Source organism: Ambystoma mexicanum, chromosome 12, assembly GCF_040938575.1.
Source record: "Ambystoma mexicanum isolate Mex_15411 chromosome 12, UKY_AmexF1_1, whole genome shotgun sequence".
Lineage (NCBI taxonomy): Eukaryota > Metazoa > Chordata > Amphibia > Caudata > Ambystomatidae > Ambystoma > Ambystoma mexicanum.
Window position 1 is genome coordinate 634,108,892 of NC_090936.1, and position 15,564 is coordinate 634,124,455.

The window sequence follows — 15,564 nt, forward strand, 5'->3', positions numbered from 1 at the left end:
GCATCTGGACATATGTTGGACTTTCCCCAGATGTCCGTGACAGTCCTGAGACAGTAAAGTCTCATAAGGACTTGTTGCTTCAGGCATCTGGACATACCTTGCACTTGCCCCAGCTGTCTGTGCCAGTACTGAGATGGTAGTGTCTCATAAGGACTTGTTGCTTCAGGCATCTGGACATATGTTGCACTTGCCCCATCGGTCCGTGCCAGTCCTGAGACAGTAAAGTCTCATAAGGACTTGTTGCTTCAGGCATCTGGACATATCTTGCACTTGCCCCAGCTGTCCGTGCCAGTACTGAGATGGTAGTGTCTCATAAGGACTTGTTGCTTCAGGCATCTGGACATATGTTGGACTTTCCCCAGATGTCCGTGACAGTCCTGAGACAGTAAAGTCTCATAAGGACTTGTTGCTTCAGGCATCTGGACATACCTTGCACTTGCCCCAGCTGTCCGTGCCAGTACTGAGATGGTAGTGTCTCATAAGGACTTGTTGCTTCAGGCATCTGGACATATCTTGCACTTGCCCCAGCTGTCCGTGCCAGTACTGAGATGGTAGTGTCTCATAAGGACTTGTTGCTTCAGGCATCTGGACATATGTTGGACTTTCCCCAGATGTCCGTGACAGTCCTGAGACAGTAAAGTCTCATAAGGACTTGTTGCTTCAGGCATCTGGACATACCTTGCACTTGCCTCAGCTTTCAGTGCCAGTCCTGAGACAGACTGACCATGTATTTTTAGTGTCCATTGTGGTGCACTTAAAAGAGGTTAGCATCCTAAATGTAATTTGACCTTTGATTATTCTGGAAAATATTGATTCATTTTGTGGTGTCCACTCACATTCTTGTTACTTATGAAAAGTAATCCACATGCTTTATCCAGAAAGATATTTAACACGGTTAACCCTCCAAAATCATGTATTTATCTAACTCTGTTACTGAAATCTTATATTTGTTTTCGTAGCAACAATCTGTCTACTTCAATGTGTCAAGATGGGTTTAAGTCCACTAAGATAAGAACGAAAACCCTTTAAGGTCTCATGTTGCGAATGGTTCCTCTATCCAAACCAGATCACTTTCTCCTGAAACAAAATTAGCGTGAGGTCTACTCCTTGCTGTAGGGAACCGATCTACGAGACCTACCATTAGAAAAATCAAACAAGTGTCCTCCAAAGTACATAAAAATAGTCAACTTGTAACATTCCCACTTTCTCATGTAAAGAAAAGTTAGGATTGGGGAAAAGAAACATCACCACAGGGACAGAAGCAAAAAGCATAGAAAGATGAGATCAGAGGGAGAAGCCATTTTGAGCATGAACATTCCGGACGAGGAATTGCATGTAGAAAGAAATGCAGAAATCAATGGAGATAAGGCTCTCGGGGCTTATTTGGTCCACTCACTTCCTGCATGCCTTTCACACAATGACCAGTCATGGTGCCGGTCTAGATCCATTCTTACTTAGCATCTTTAATCCCTGCTTGTGACATACTAAAATATCTCACAACTCTTGAGAAATAGGGAAATAACTCATAACTGCTACCTTGATGGACGTTCAGTGGGTCGATCGCTAATCAGTAGCCCCAAATAGGCTGAAGAACCCAGTACATGTTTGGTAGGTTGGCATATCAAGGCTCTGCCATGCCATTTTTCTTTGGGGCCCCATCATTTGGTGTTAACCCACTGCATACCAATTTTCATCTGGCACCACCGAGAAGGAAATACATGTGTCTTGAATGAACATCTGAAATTTGTGGATGCAAGAGTAAAAAAATTGAAACCTAGAGTTTAGGAAAATAATGTTACAGTGGAAAGAGTCGCATTTCAAAGATCAGTGAAACATTTCTCATAAAGTACGAACAAAAATAGCAGATTTTACTTTAAAAAAAATTAGAAGTTTTGCAGAGCTGTGTAATAGAAATGTAGTTAGATATGGTCAGTTGTAAAACGTTGTTTTGCTAAACGCCTCATGAATTAGAAGTTAGTATAACTTGGCCTCTGGATTGAGCCATATTTTGACTTTACAAAGACACACGGCTGAACATCGCATAGCAGATTACCTCTAGACAGTTATGGACGATTTGATAATGGACCTTCCTTGTCATTGCCATATTTTAAGAATAAAACAGAACCATTATAATTTAATATGTTCTAACTTACTGAGGAAAGAGTGAAGCCCATCCAGGGAAAAAGCCAGGGTCTCTTGTGAACCAGAGTAAAGCCATTATGATGAACAGTATGAGGGTTACAATTTCTTCATAGCTGCAATATAAATTGTATGTTGAGATCAGAGATATAATATTTTTAGGAACACAAAAGGACACATTAACACAACATAAATAACTTCCCAGAAAATATATTGCTTTGGCTATAAGCAGTGGCACATTCCACGAGTTTCTTCACCAATGGGCATTCTATGGAAGCAGAATCAAGGATTGCAAGGAATATCCTGAGTTCTAGCATTTCAGAGAGGCCAAAATGTGTTTTTTCTCTTAACTGGCATAACACAGTGCATTTCTGGGTAATCAGAGTAGAAACAACACAGTGTTGCTCTGATTGGCTGAAATGTTCCATAAGCCTGGTATGACATGCAAGCATCTCTAAATGGGTAGAAAGTTCTACATCCCAACCAATCTGCTGCTGCGGATCCTCACCAGTGATTTTTCTGCAACACTGGATGGAGTAACAGAGGGCCAGGCGTGGCGTTGCCCCTCAATTATAGCCTTCATTTCACAAGTCAGTTCTTTATGTCAGTACTGTACACACCCCTCGTTTCAACACCTTTTCACCAATTAACGTCACACATAAGTGCCATGGCCATAACTGGTAGAATGGCCTACCATTGGTTCTTTGTGACTTAGCCATGTAACCTTACCTGCTCATAACCATGTTGTAACAATACATTTCTCCCATTTATGTATTGGTTCTATTGTCATAATCCCAATGGTCGTGTCTAGATTAAGCATTTCATGAACAACCAATGATCACAGATTCATAAATCATTTCACATAATGATCTCCTGAGTGAGCACTCATGTCTATATAACATATAGTGAATGAACATATACCATATTACAAATACAGTAGTGTTAAGCTTGGAAAAAGTCAGGAATAATTTTGAACACATTTGAGGAAATTGAATGCAGTTGCCCACACATATTCCACGTTGTCAATGTATTTGCATCAGTTGGGTGAAGGGCAGTAAATGTCACCAGAGTCACCTCTGCACATTGTTTTCAAATGGTTTGGCAAAGAGATCTAAGCCTAGGAAGGTGGGCCATGCAGTGCATTAATGATGACTCTATTGATTATTGTAATTGTAGAATGCAGCTCTACGAAGTGAATCACCTCTAGGTGCTACAACCACAGGTGCATTAGGGAGAAAGTAGTGTTAAACAGTGTGTATTTATCACCGTTCATGAAAGTGCCTCCTCTCACTGTGTATTTAGCTGGGTAAGGTGAGAAGGTAGACCGATTTGACCGATGTTGTATTTAATTTTGCCAGAAACATAAAAGTAACTAGAGATGTTTGTTCTCTGATCAAAGCATTCGAGTTAAGTATTCGATATTCATGATGACAATGCGCAAATCTCAGTTTCTGAGACACACACATAGGGATGTAAGTCTGCAATCAGCTTGCTCCTAACTGCACTGGGTGAGAACAGGGCTCTGGGTGAATGGCATGCCTGGTTCCTTAACTAAATTCAGGCAATACTCCCAACAAGCAAGAATGATATGCATGTGTCAGACACTTAAGTACACCTGCATTGCCCAGTTGGCACGTTCAAATGGTAACTTGATGCATCGGTGCAGGCCAATTTAGCCAAAGCATGCACTGCTTGGCACAGCTTTCCTGCTGTGACAAAACACCATTTCTCTGCCCTTTACCATTTTGGTCACCGTCTCTAATGTAGGGGACACACCTGCAACCCCTGTTCTCTCCCCACATCAATCGTCATGTGAGGGTGACACCTGCGTAACCCCTGCCCAATTCCTCCTGCACCCCCACCTTGGATTCAGACCCAACCTTACCCCCACACCTTTATATTTTATTGTTTAAAGTGCTAACCCAGCTCGAGAGCAGCAGAGCACTGTACAGGGTGTGCATTGCCAGCGTATGAGCTGGCAACTTTTAACAGTAGTGCAGTACTGTGAGTTACGATCTGTGCATTTGTCTGTACATCCATTGGGATTAGTCCTTGGTCAGGTGCTGTTGAAAAAGCTATGTTTTGAGAGATTTGCAAAACTTGAGAATTGTGAGGGCATTCTGAGCCAATACCGGGATCAAGTTCCAAAGAGTGGGTGCGTGACAAGAAAAGGATTGTTGTCGAGTCCGTTTTTTGCAGGCGACATGCCTAAGAGCTGGTTGGTCAATTTGATGCACAAGGAGAATATGCCACTAGATATGTGGAGCTTAGTGGTCAGGCACATTGGTGTGCTACTCGTGACTACTTTGTAGCTGAACAATATAGTCTTGAACAGTATTGTGGCATGGGGAGGAAGCCAATGTAGCTTTCATAGGACAGAGGTGATTCAGTCAAATTTCTGTGCAGCTGTTTTAAGATGAGATACAGAGTGGCATGCTACATTTAGGGGAGCCAAGTGAGCAGGTGGGAGCCCCGTCAGGAGCGCATAATCTCCATCGATGTGCAAGACCACAAGAGCCTGCACTAAAGTCCAGCCGTCCTGCAGAGGGATAAAGGGTTTTATTTTGCGAAGGGTGGAGATTTGGCACCAGGCCGTTTGGGCCTTCTTTTTTTTTTACTTGTTCAGTCTTTATTAAAAACAAAGTTACATTGAAACTGTGCTGAATTTGAAACAGAACATTTTAGAGGAACTGAGATGGCCACTATTTAAACATTTACTTTGAAACACTGTTATTTTGTTGAGAGTATTTTCCCCACTAGGTCTGTTGTAGTTGTGAGGACAAGCATAGGTTTTGACACAGGCAGACTTTTCCTTTGAGCTCATCGACATAGACTTTCCTTAGATTTCTTTACGAAGGGAAATCTCACCATAGCATAGGGTTAGTTAGGTGTTACACCACCCTGACCATTAATAAAGCTGTGTTTAAAATATACTTTTGTTGTCTGTGTCATATCTCGTGATACCATGCCTGTCTCACAGTACAAACAATATTGAAACCAATGTAGAGCACCATGTGTGGATAGAACATTTCTCCTCATTATATAAGGTGCCTCCCTTGACTTGTGGTCAGAATTCCTCAATGTCCAACTACAGTCCTGAACCAAAGGCACCCCATGTATTGGAACTGGTCATTCATGTTACAAAGCCCTTCGGGAGGCAGCATGGTAAGTCCTCAGGCACGCTTACAGGTTACACATAAGATGACAGGTACCAGAAATAAAAGATTAGTTCTTAAGTATCCTCTCGAGAGCCAACTGGCTCCCACCACTTAGGGCAAATGTCTCCAACTCCTGGGCGGAACTCCACAGACAAACCATAACATTCTGAGCACCTGCTTCAGCTCATGCAGCACAGCTCCACTCATACACATTTGGGCCTTCTTGGCTATGTGTTTCTGACAGGACAGTCGGCTGTCAATGGTAAAACCTAAGGATTTTGCTGAACCTGAGAGTTGAGGATCAAATCCTTCTAGGAACATATCATTGGACCATATGCTGCTTAGTGGTGGGGGGCAATGAGGACGAATTTGGTCTTGGATGGGTTAAGTTTGAGGTAGGCAGTCGACATCCAGGACTGAATGATGGTTGGGCAACCACAGAGGCAACTGATTTCCTGTGGGCCTTTTATTCTAATGTACAACTGAATATCATCTGCATATTGATGGATGGCTTTATTGGGATCTTTGAGGAGTGTGCCCAGAGGCTCAATGTAAAGGTTATACAGGATTGGTGAGAGGATGGAGCCTTGGTGGACTCCTCGGGAGAATGGGAGTTGGTTAGAACACAATGGGCCTCATTACGAGGTTGAAGCTAGCCTTGCCGGTTTTAATGGCAAGGCTACCTCCAAACTTGCATCTGGGTCCGGCACCCGCGAATGGCCAATTACCAGGGTATTCCGGCCCAGCCAGACACAGTAATTGCCCTTTCGTGGGTGCCGGGCCTGGTACTTCCCCATTCCCATTTGAGTCCCATATGGCTCAATGGGAATGGGGAGGGTGGTGGCACTGGTACCGTTAATAACGGTACTGGTGCTACCATCATGTTCTTCTCGCGGGTGCCAGCACGGCCACCAGGTCAGACCTGGTGGCTACAAGGGCACCCGTGAGCAGAACTCCTAGCATGGCGGTATGGTAACAACGGTGCTGGTACCAATACCGGCGCTGTTGTTGCCTTACTGCCATACTTGTAATAAGACTGAATGTGTTTGTTTAGATGGCCTAGTGTCTGCTTGAGAGGTAGGAGGTAAACCACTTCAGGGCTGTGCCAGAGAATCCCATATTGTCAGCAAGGAGAGAGAGCGGGATGCAGTGACCAATTCTGTGTTGAATGCAGCTGAGAGATCAATAAGGACAACCTCACTGCCAACCTTACCAATATCCATGATCTCAACCTGCAACCCGAGCCTACCTCTGCCCCTCTCCTCACCTCAGTGGTGCTGTTACAGCCACTGCCTGGATATTCGCCCACATATGCGAAATAGTGCATACACTATTTGCTGACATGCTGCGGTTTGGCACAGGTGGCCTGTCAGGAAATAGACTGCAGGAATAGTGGGCTGAACAATTCAGTTAAAAGGCAGTGTAATGCAAAGGTTTGCCGGAGCTGCCGACTTTTACGATCAACTGAGACCTGGTTTTCTTTTTGCTGAGAAAAGTATCCTATGATCAACTGACCCGTAAGTAAGAACATGCACAAAGTGCCTGTGAAGTGGAGAGCAGTTGTTGCAGTTGGCACAGGAGGCATGAGGTGAGGAGAGGTTTTTCAGGGAGTGTTTTAGATCCGCCACAATATCAGGCCATTTGACAATCGAGTCTAAAAACGACTGACTTCTGACAAATACTTTGCCTGAGTATGTCATGCTGTATCACTGATAAATGTTTGAGGCCACACACGGCTGAAGAGTTATAATCTATGAAGTAGAGCAATGGCAATAGCAGGCATGAGCTCTCTGGGGCTTTGTTTGAAGAACACATTGGGTGAAGAGTCCTTTCCTTTATTGGAAGATCTGTTTTCAAATCCAAAGGGAGACTGCTCTATAGCACACAAAAAGCTTGAGGAAACCCAACATATCATTGATGTGCCTATGATTACCAAATGGGCCGAGTTCAGTCACCAGTGGTGAACAAGATCACCAACTATTTCACAAAAGAAGAGGAGCAAATTATCTCTAAAACCCCAGTGAATGCAAAGGATATTGAAACTACCTCTTAAACAGAATTGTTTCCCCTAGAGGAGGGTTGCCATTTTGGAACGATAATGGAAGAGACATATGTATGACACCAGGAAATGTCCCAATTCCGCAGTGAGTGTATGAAAGACGTTATGCACTCAGACAACCGTATCGAATGTACCCTCATACTTGAGAGTAGATGAATGTCGGCATACCGCAATGGATATTGAAGAGCTGTAAAGAACATCTGACAGCTGCAGAGTGACGTCATAAAGTAAAGACACGTGGACATACAAAAACGATATGGGAAATACTCAAAGAATAAAGATGTAATTGGAGTAACAAGAGTAACATGTAATCGAGTATGAAGAACTCATGAGAATCAGAGAAACAAGTAAGAAGAGACAAAGTAAATGCATATACGCGGAAACGCAAGGTAGAGGAGACATATAGAAGCTTGCTGCGATATAACCTACAATATGACTCAAGCAGCCATGGGGAAAAGATGGATGTCGGACTTGTATTGAATATAACCAAACTACCTCAGAAACAGTCCAGGGCTGCAGGGATGGGAGATACTGGAAAAACAGCTTTGTACGAAGAATAAAAAGGGGCCTCCTGGCCTGGGATCAAGGATGCCAATCAAGGAATAATTGCAGGGGGCAAAGGGAGTCGAGAGGATAAGCCATGGACGTGAGACATATTTCTCTCAGATTAAGCAAAGAAGAAAACAACTACAAGTGGCAAGTATTCGATGATTAAAAATGCAGAAGGTATATGTGAGATGGAGTGATCAAGTTTCCAGAGGCCAACAGGAGTAATAGAACCGAGAACAATTAAATCAAATAGTAGTAAATAAGAGGTCGAAATGGACAAATTCGTGGTCTCCTCAAACGTGACTCAAGAGACAAAAGCAAGGGCTATTCATTAAGCTCCGGGTGAAGATAAGTGTGTAGCGATACTGCCTCAAAGATCTCAGAGCAAAGAACAGGCTGAAAGGTCAACAATAAAAAAAAAACTTTGGCTACGGGCCTGACCGATGAAAGATAATGGACTAATTGGAATAAGTGGGTAGTAGTCTAACATTGTTCTCTGCACCTGGGTTTCATTTTGCCTACGTGCTGCAAAGGCCCAAGGGTGGGAGAGAATGTCAATCAATCATATGGGTCCATGTAGCAACTTGCTATATAAAGTTGCACAGGCCAATCCTCTGCATAGTCCACAAGGGCTTCTGGGACTGGGGCCCCTTTTTATCTACAACACTCTCTTCCCAAATTCTCTTCAAATACACACTATCTCTTCACTTCTTTCCCGCCTTCTTTCTCTTCCCCAACCTGCTCAGTTCACTGACTAGTCGCCTGGTGCACCTCCACAGCCCCACAGGCCCCAGGCTCCCTCGCCAGTCCTGCTCTTGCCTCTGGGCCTCTGCACTCTGCCTGGCACTACTGCACTATGTTCCAAGAGAGGGGCAACCACTCTGCACTTAACCCAGGCCCCTGCTTCACTGGGCGCATTTGTCCCCTCCCTTGCACTTCCTGTTCTGCGCACTTGCATGATCTTGAACGTACGAGGCCCAGCAAGTCGGTCTGTCCTGTCCTCCCTATGTCTCCCCTCTCTAGCTTGGTTGTGCTCGAAATACTCATGCATTGGCAAATTGGATGACCAACCACCAAGCAATCTGAAATGTCGCCAGGCCAGAACTGTAGTTTAGAGACCTGTATTTTCATGTCCTGCTCCCCCACCCCATCTCCCCTCACTCTTTTTCATGCCCTTCACTAGTAGATATGCCTCTGGCCTAGTATGCTAGTTATTGTTGTTAGATCATTCAGAAACTTCAAGGCCTAAGAATGACGACTCTATTCCCTTGTTCTCTTACTGCCTTGAAGCGCTTTGGAACACTTCATTTGTGTATAAGCACTTTACAAATAAACAATTACAATTGCAATTACTATATTCTGTTATAATTTGTATTAAAAGTATTTAGAGGTAGTTCAAGGTGTGCCTGCTGGATAAGGGGTAGCCAATGATGTTATTAACACTTACAAATACTATAGGTACATACGCTCCCTTAACCAATCCCTCCCTTCAATACTGTTTTAAGTTTGTCATTTAGGATGATGTCATAGCTGATGCATATTGAGGTATAAAGCCTTTGTGTAATTAAAATCGGGTGTGAGTGTGTGAGATGCATTTTGTATGGTCATCAAATTGCCCTACCTTATATTGAACTGACAATAAAGTAGTACTTTGGCATATTCTTTGGGTCTGTCGGGTTATTGGATTCTGCGGTCATTTAGTATGGTAATACCATTCTTCGCATAAATAAATGCTTCAAGGTGCTATTGCACAAAGTAAACTCCAGTTATCTTGCACATTCTAGGCGGTCGGCCACGTATAACATTACTAACTTTCACATGGAGTATCAGTGAGCCGTGCACTCCTGTGTGCACCACCTTAAGTGGACCAAATTGGAGCTGGAGAGCCGACACATATGGATCCTTCTACGAACTCCAATCGGCCTCCTTGATCCTAATGGGTGCTTGACTTGCTTTTTGATTATTTGGTGAGAATTTATGACAGCATCAGTATGAACTTAAAAACCCAAGCAGATTCAAAGTATAAAATATAGGCACAGGTCCTACCTATAAAGAGCACTGTAATTAGCCCAAGTCATTGTTGTAAGGAAGGTTTTTTGGTCAATAAGTTAGTTTCCACCTTGGAGAGTGGTTGCTACCACCCTGTTAGTAGCAGTATACAACAAAGACTGCTAGTGGGTTCTGAGGATTGCATTGTAAATGAGTGCATAGGTTGAGATGCTGTCGCTGTTCTGGAATCCACCAATCAGAAGCGCAAACAATTGTATGTATATAGTGTGAATTGGTCAATAGATTGTTCTTGTAGATCCTGATATCCCACCAGAAATCAGCAACCTAACTGGGTGGAGCCCAGCGGTTGAGTCAGGGGTGGACTGGCCCATAGGGAACTCTGGAGATTTCCCGGTGGGCCTCTGCACCCTGGGCCTCTTTTCTGTGGTATTTCCAAATTTTCTCATAGGAAAAGCACTGGGCTTGCTGAAAAGGTGTCATACAGGGCCACTTTGAACTTTATTTCCAGGGCCTCTTTTGGTCCCCAGTAATTATTTCCAGGGCCTCTTTTAGTTTAGTTTAGTTAGAGTGCAGTGTGATCCTTATAGAGGACATGTCTGCAGTTCCTGTACAACCTGTTAGGAAAACCTGCAGGCACATTACAACGTTTCCCAAAGTAAGTACTCATGAGAGCAGAGAAAAAAGTGTAACAATCTCAACAGTAACACCCACAAAGTCACTCTGGTGGCATCTAACAACAGCATGCTTCAGGTCCTCAACGGGGACGACATCCAGACAGATAATGGAAGGTGATAAAAATTGCCATCTAGAGATATAACAAATTGTATGCATACAGCCATAGCCAACAAATAAGTAATTACTAGCCCTAATATAGCTGGTACACAGGAATTCCTCAGTGTAAATGAACAAAGAGTTATTCAATCTATTGTGGAGGTCATTTGAGCAAGTGTTGACCCAGGGGTACCCTCCGTCAAGGAGCTTCTAGATATTAATAGGCGAGCAAACATGAAATTTGACCCTAGACTTGATTTAACAGAAGTGTCAACCTGTGCGTTAAATGTCACTAGCGCTCCATTGGTAGTGCTTATTAGGAGATCCCATTTAGAGGATTAGCAGACTTCTAGAGTGTGTAACCAAAGTGAGATGAGTTGTGTCCTGTGCATGCATTATATGTATATTTAACATGACATTACCTATTCCTCTGAATAGTGGGTGTTAGTTGGAAGTATTCTCTGAAATTCCAAAGAGTAGAGAAATTACTTCTCAGGACACCCTTTCAGTTTATGTTCCAGGAGATTGTAAAATCACTAAATCAAGAATTCAAGTGAGATTACCTATTATTTGGAGATTACTTCTGGAGGAGTTTTAAGGCCTTCTTAGCCTAGTGGTTGCATTGCACTAAACACTAAACAATCTAATCAACATGCAATCTTAAAGTATGATGATTATAATCACAGCGAGAAATCAAACTTTAAAATCTGGTGCGAAACTACCAATAGAGGCTGCAAAGAAGTCCAATTAGAAGACAAGGAGAGTGGAACAGATGGTCCGTTTACGGACGTTTGGTGCTTGTTAGCAGAGCTTCTGCAAACAAGAGTAATTGTCTTTGCCAATTACGTTATAATGCCCTAAAACATGTTTGTAGTTGAGTAGAGCATTTTCAGATTGAAAGCAAAAAAAGATTTTAAGGTAGGTCAAAGGGAGGCTGTGGTAAAAAAAAGAAAATTGCGACTGAAATCAATGGTATAAGAGTGCCACTCGGACCATATCCTTTCTGTTAGAAGTCTAGGTTTCGATCTATTTAGGGAAGAAGAATGGCTTCTGGTAAGCATTTATGGTCTGCCAGTAAATTCTGGAACTAACGATTGGGTGGAGTAGGACCAGACTTTAGAGATTATGGTTGAGGCCAGTGGTTCCGCCATCATTATTTTAGCAGGCGATCTTAATGCAAAATGTGGATACATTGATAAAGATGATATGCTGAGCTTGCTGAATGTCGGGTTTATCTTTTGCAATGCAGCATTTAGGAATATAAGCAAAGGGACACAGATAGGATGGTATAGTCTGAGACTCTAGTAGCTTCGGCAGTGGAAGGTTGTATCGGAGTATAGACAGAGATGTCCCGGCCAGGGAGCCCCAGGGCAACGGTACATCTACTTCTATCATTGACAACTTTTTTCTATCACTCAAAGTAATTTTTAAGTGATATAAAATTGAGTTTCTGGAGTCAGTGATCATGCTTTGCAAAAATTAGAATCGAAGAATTTGAATAGAGTATGCATTGCAGAATTTAATTTTGGCATGGTCATAGCCAGTAATTCTTCAAATCATTAGGAAGGGAGCCGTACAATGTGAAAAAGGTGGTGAATGTATTAGTACAGAGCCTGGAGAACTGGAAGCAGGTCCATGTATGCAAGTATCCCCTATTTAGTGCAAAATACATTGTTCATGTATTCTCAATTTAACTAACAAATTAAGAGTGGTACTCACAAATATGGTACAGAGTGAGAATACATCTTGGAGTAGAGCAAAATCCTTCAGCAATTAAATGGTCTAAGTTGCAACCATGGCTTTTTTAAATTAACCAAAGTATAAAGATCAAACTAAGATAAACAAATTAAATAAAATCCTATGAAGATTAAAAAAAATAGAATCACAAGTATTGCTCTGTTGAGAAGCACAATTCAAAAAGATGATAAAGAACTCTGTTCCCTGCAACTGGATGAAGATTAAAGGCAAGCCATTTGCTAACTCAATCGGATAGCAGTGGAGGATTAGTGCAACTTTACGACAAAGAAATTTAGCTCATCAGATAATGACCTGCCACCAAGTCGGTGAGGGCCATAAGTTGGGGATGCCATTATCCCAAGTGATAATGACCCCTTGAAAGATCAATAAGGCTATTAGAACATGGTGGTAGTAGCAATGCATGTTTTTAGAAATGTCATGCTGAAGTAAAACATCTTGCTTTAATATTACGTAAAGTAAATAGAGAAAATGACTTAGCAAATTAAAGGTGGTTTTAGTTTATAGTACTGAAATAACATTGTTGTCTTCAAGTTAAGCATTTTGTTTGCAACTTTGTTGAACTGGAACAGGTTTAACTTGAACATGCACGAGTTGTAATGTAAAAGTAAATGGTTTCTCTATAAGAAAGTGAAAGCATTTCCCAATGTTTTTCTGTTTCTCTTTTGTGTGTTAATTAGCGTGTTGTAACAAAAAAGATCCTCCCAGAGAGGAAGTGCTCTGTTGAAACAACACCTTGAGTAGAAATCGCATTGTTATGTCCCTGTGCGCTTCTGAAAACAGAATGTTTAGAATGCAGTGACTGCACTCTAAACATATAGATTGGCCGAGAGTAGGTCAATAACGATTTCCATGTGCTAATAAATGATAAGGATTAAAATACAGACAATTTACCTAACTTGTTCAGGCCTTATGACTAAATGTCATATTATAATGACATACTTAAAATCATCAATAGCGGTGGGACCCGTCGGCCTGGGCAATGTTGTGCTAAAAGCTGATATCGACTGATGGGTTGAGATACTATATTTTTTTTTCTTGAAGATCATACCAACGTTGTTAATTTCTTCATCTCAGAAGCCCGCCCAGGTCGTACCTATTTATAAAAAGTGTAACTTATGAAACCCAGGAACATATAGCCCAAAAGCATCGTTAGACGTCGCCGGTAAGGTTTCCACTGCCTGTTTGTTACCTCATCTCAAGAAGTGGACTACTTCCTCAAGTAGAAAAATCAAAGTTCCATCAATTAATGCCCTGCAATTAAATATATCAAAGATCAAATGTTTCTGTGCAAGGAACGGTCACTTAATGTGGCCTACATCAGTTTTCTGCCATATTTGACAAAATGAACCATAATATGCTGCAGAAAAAAAGTCAACAAACGGCATTGATAAAACAAAAATCATGAGAATTATGAATAAGGAGAAAAGGATTCCATTTAAGCGGAAATGGGAGATTATCTTTTGGAAGAAGTGGAGAAAAACCCCCATGATACCCCTTAAGAAAGTGCTGAGGGGGATGGTCAAAAGGCAGAGAGAGACCTTGCAGGGAGGAGATTTTAGAGGGCAGATTGTGCAATGTCCCTCTTTTGTCGACTGTCAAGACACCTAAGTCCAAGTTCAAGTTGGACTTGGATTTAGGGCTGAAGTGTGGACCAACAGTGAAAAAGGTAAACAATCTGCTACATTGGATGCGGAATCCTGCGCTCAGTTGATGGTATACCTACTCTTATGGACAAGTATGTTAACGGCATGTCTTGGAATGAGAGACACACAAGCCACAACACAGCTGTGCCCACCACAATCACGGACACTGCACACAGAACCCTGAGCCATTGCAAAGATCACCCCAGATGTCCACATACCAGGTCCTTTTCAATCACAGGTTAATTGCATGCAGGGGCCACCCACGTTTGCATGTACGTCCTGATAGGTTCTCTGCATGCAATTTAAACATCGGTAAGGCGGAGGGTATAAGGGAGGAGTAGAAGCAGGTTGAGATGTCAGAATACATGTAACCATCTTTCAAGGATAAAAGCATTTTGTGAAGACACTTCTCCACCTTCCAGTCAGTAAAAAGTTCCAACCTAGTTGCTGCGTTTTCTTCATATTGCTGCAGTGCTATGCAGCAGGATTCCATAGTTTCTACAAAGCATTCAAGACATGCTCTGTGTATGAGAAATATAACATTGGGGAGACCACAAGTGGGTGCATGGAAGATCGTGGACTGACCACTGAGCTCCGAGGATCTCTCCTGATTCCAACAGCCAGACGGGAAAAGTGTGTGCCATTATGTGCCCCGAAGGGTGAGCTTTTGACCCTCCGTCTTTGAAAAGGTAAACGCTGCCTGCCAATATGCTTTGCAAGCAGCATTTACTAATGGATTCAAATAGAATCCACCAGGTCTTTACAAGTTGCAAAACCAAGGCAGATTCCATAGGCATCCATTTATTTCATGCCTGCGTAAAAGTGTCATGCAGGCATGAAACAAAATGCACTTATGAGACAGAGGAGGAATGCATGGTGGAGATCCTATCTTCACTTTCTGTCCATCCTGTGACTTGTCACTGCATCAAAATGGTACATCAAGGCATAAACAGATTACCCCTTGATTTTCTGATTTACCACTCCACCCTATATAACATGAGGCTGGTTGTAGCATGTCTACTGCAACTGCTACTCCCACTGCACCTCTAATGTCACCAAACGCTGTCCCTGATGAGTTGCTCGGTCAGGTCCAGCCGTAAGATGCATAGTGTCAAAGGAAAACCCGGAGTAAACATGGATCCCTCAGAACATTTGCAGACCAAGGTGATTGCCATGGCACAGAGGGTGGGCATGTGCTGCAGTCCTCTGTGAACCAGGTGACTAGGCCAGCCAAGTGTGTTTGTTTTGTTATCTAGCTGAATTGGTGAATTACATCATCCTTACACAAATGTGTATCACATAGTCCTGTGTCAGTGTTCCATCCACTGTCTGCCTGCCTATGTAGTTCTGATGACTACGAAAACCTTCATTGCAATATCATGTTGTCTAGCATGTAATACAGCATGACCATCTTCCACTTTCTCCTAGGGTTATGTGTAAGGCACCGCCTATCGAGTCTAGTCACTTGAATCTGGCC

The 15,564-nt window shown here is 42.5% G+C and overlaps 1 protein-coding gene across 3 annotated transcripts in view; it reads right to left on the reverse strand.

Annotated features, from left to right (window-relative positions):
* The window catches only part of SLC13A1 (solute carrier family 13 member 1), a 657,301-nt gene that overhangs the window by 152,838 nt on the left and 488,899 nt on the right, over positions 1-15,564 (reverse strand). For all 3 annotated transcript variants that reach the window (XM_069629100.1, XM_069629099.1, XM_069629101.1), the window contains one exon: positions 2,154-2,255. In XM_069629100.1, the coding sequence (XP_069485201.1) occupies positions 2,154-2,255 (102 nt within the window). The remainder of the gene's footprint in view (positions 1-2,153; positions 2,256-15,564) is intronic.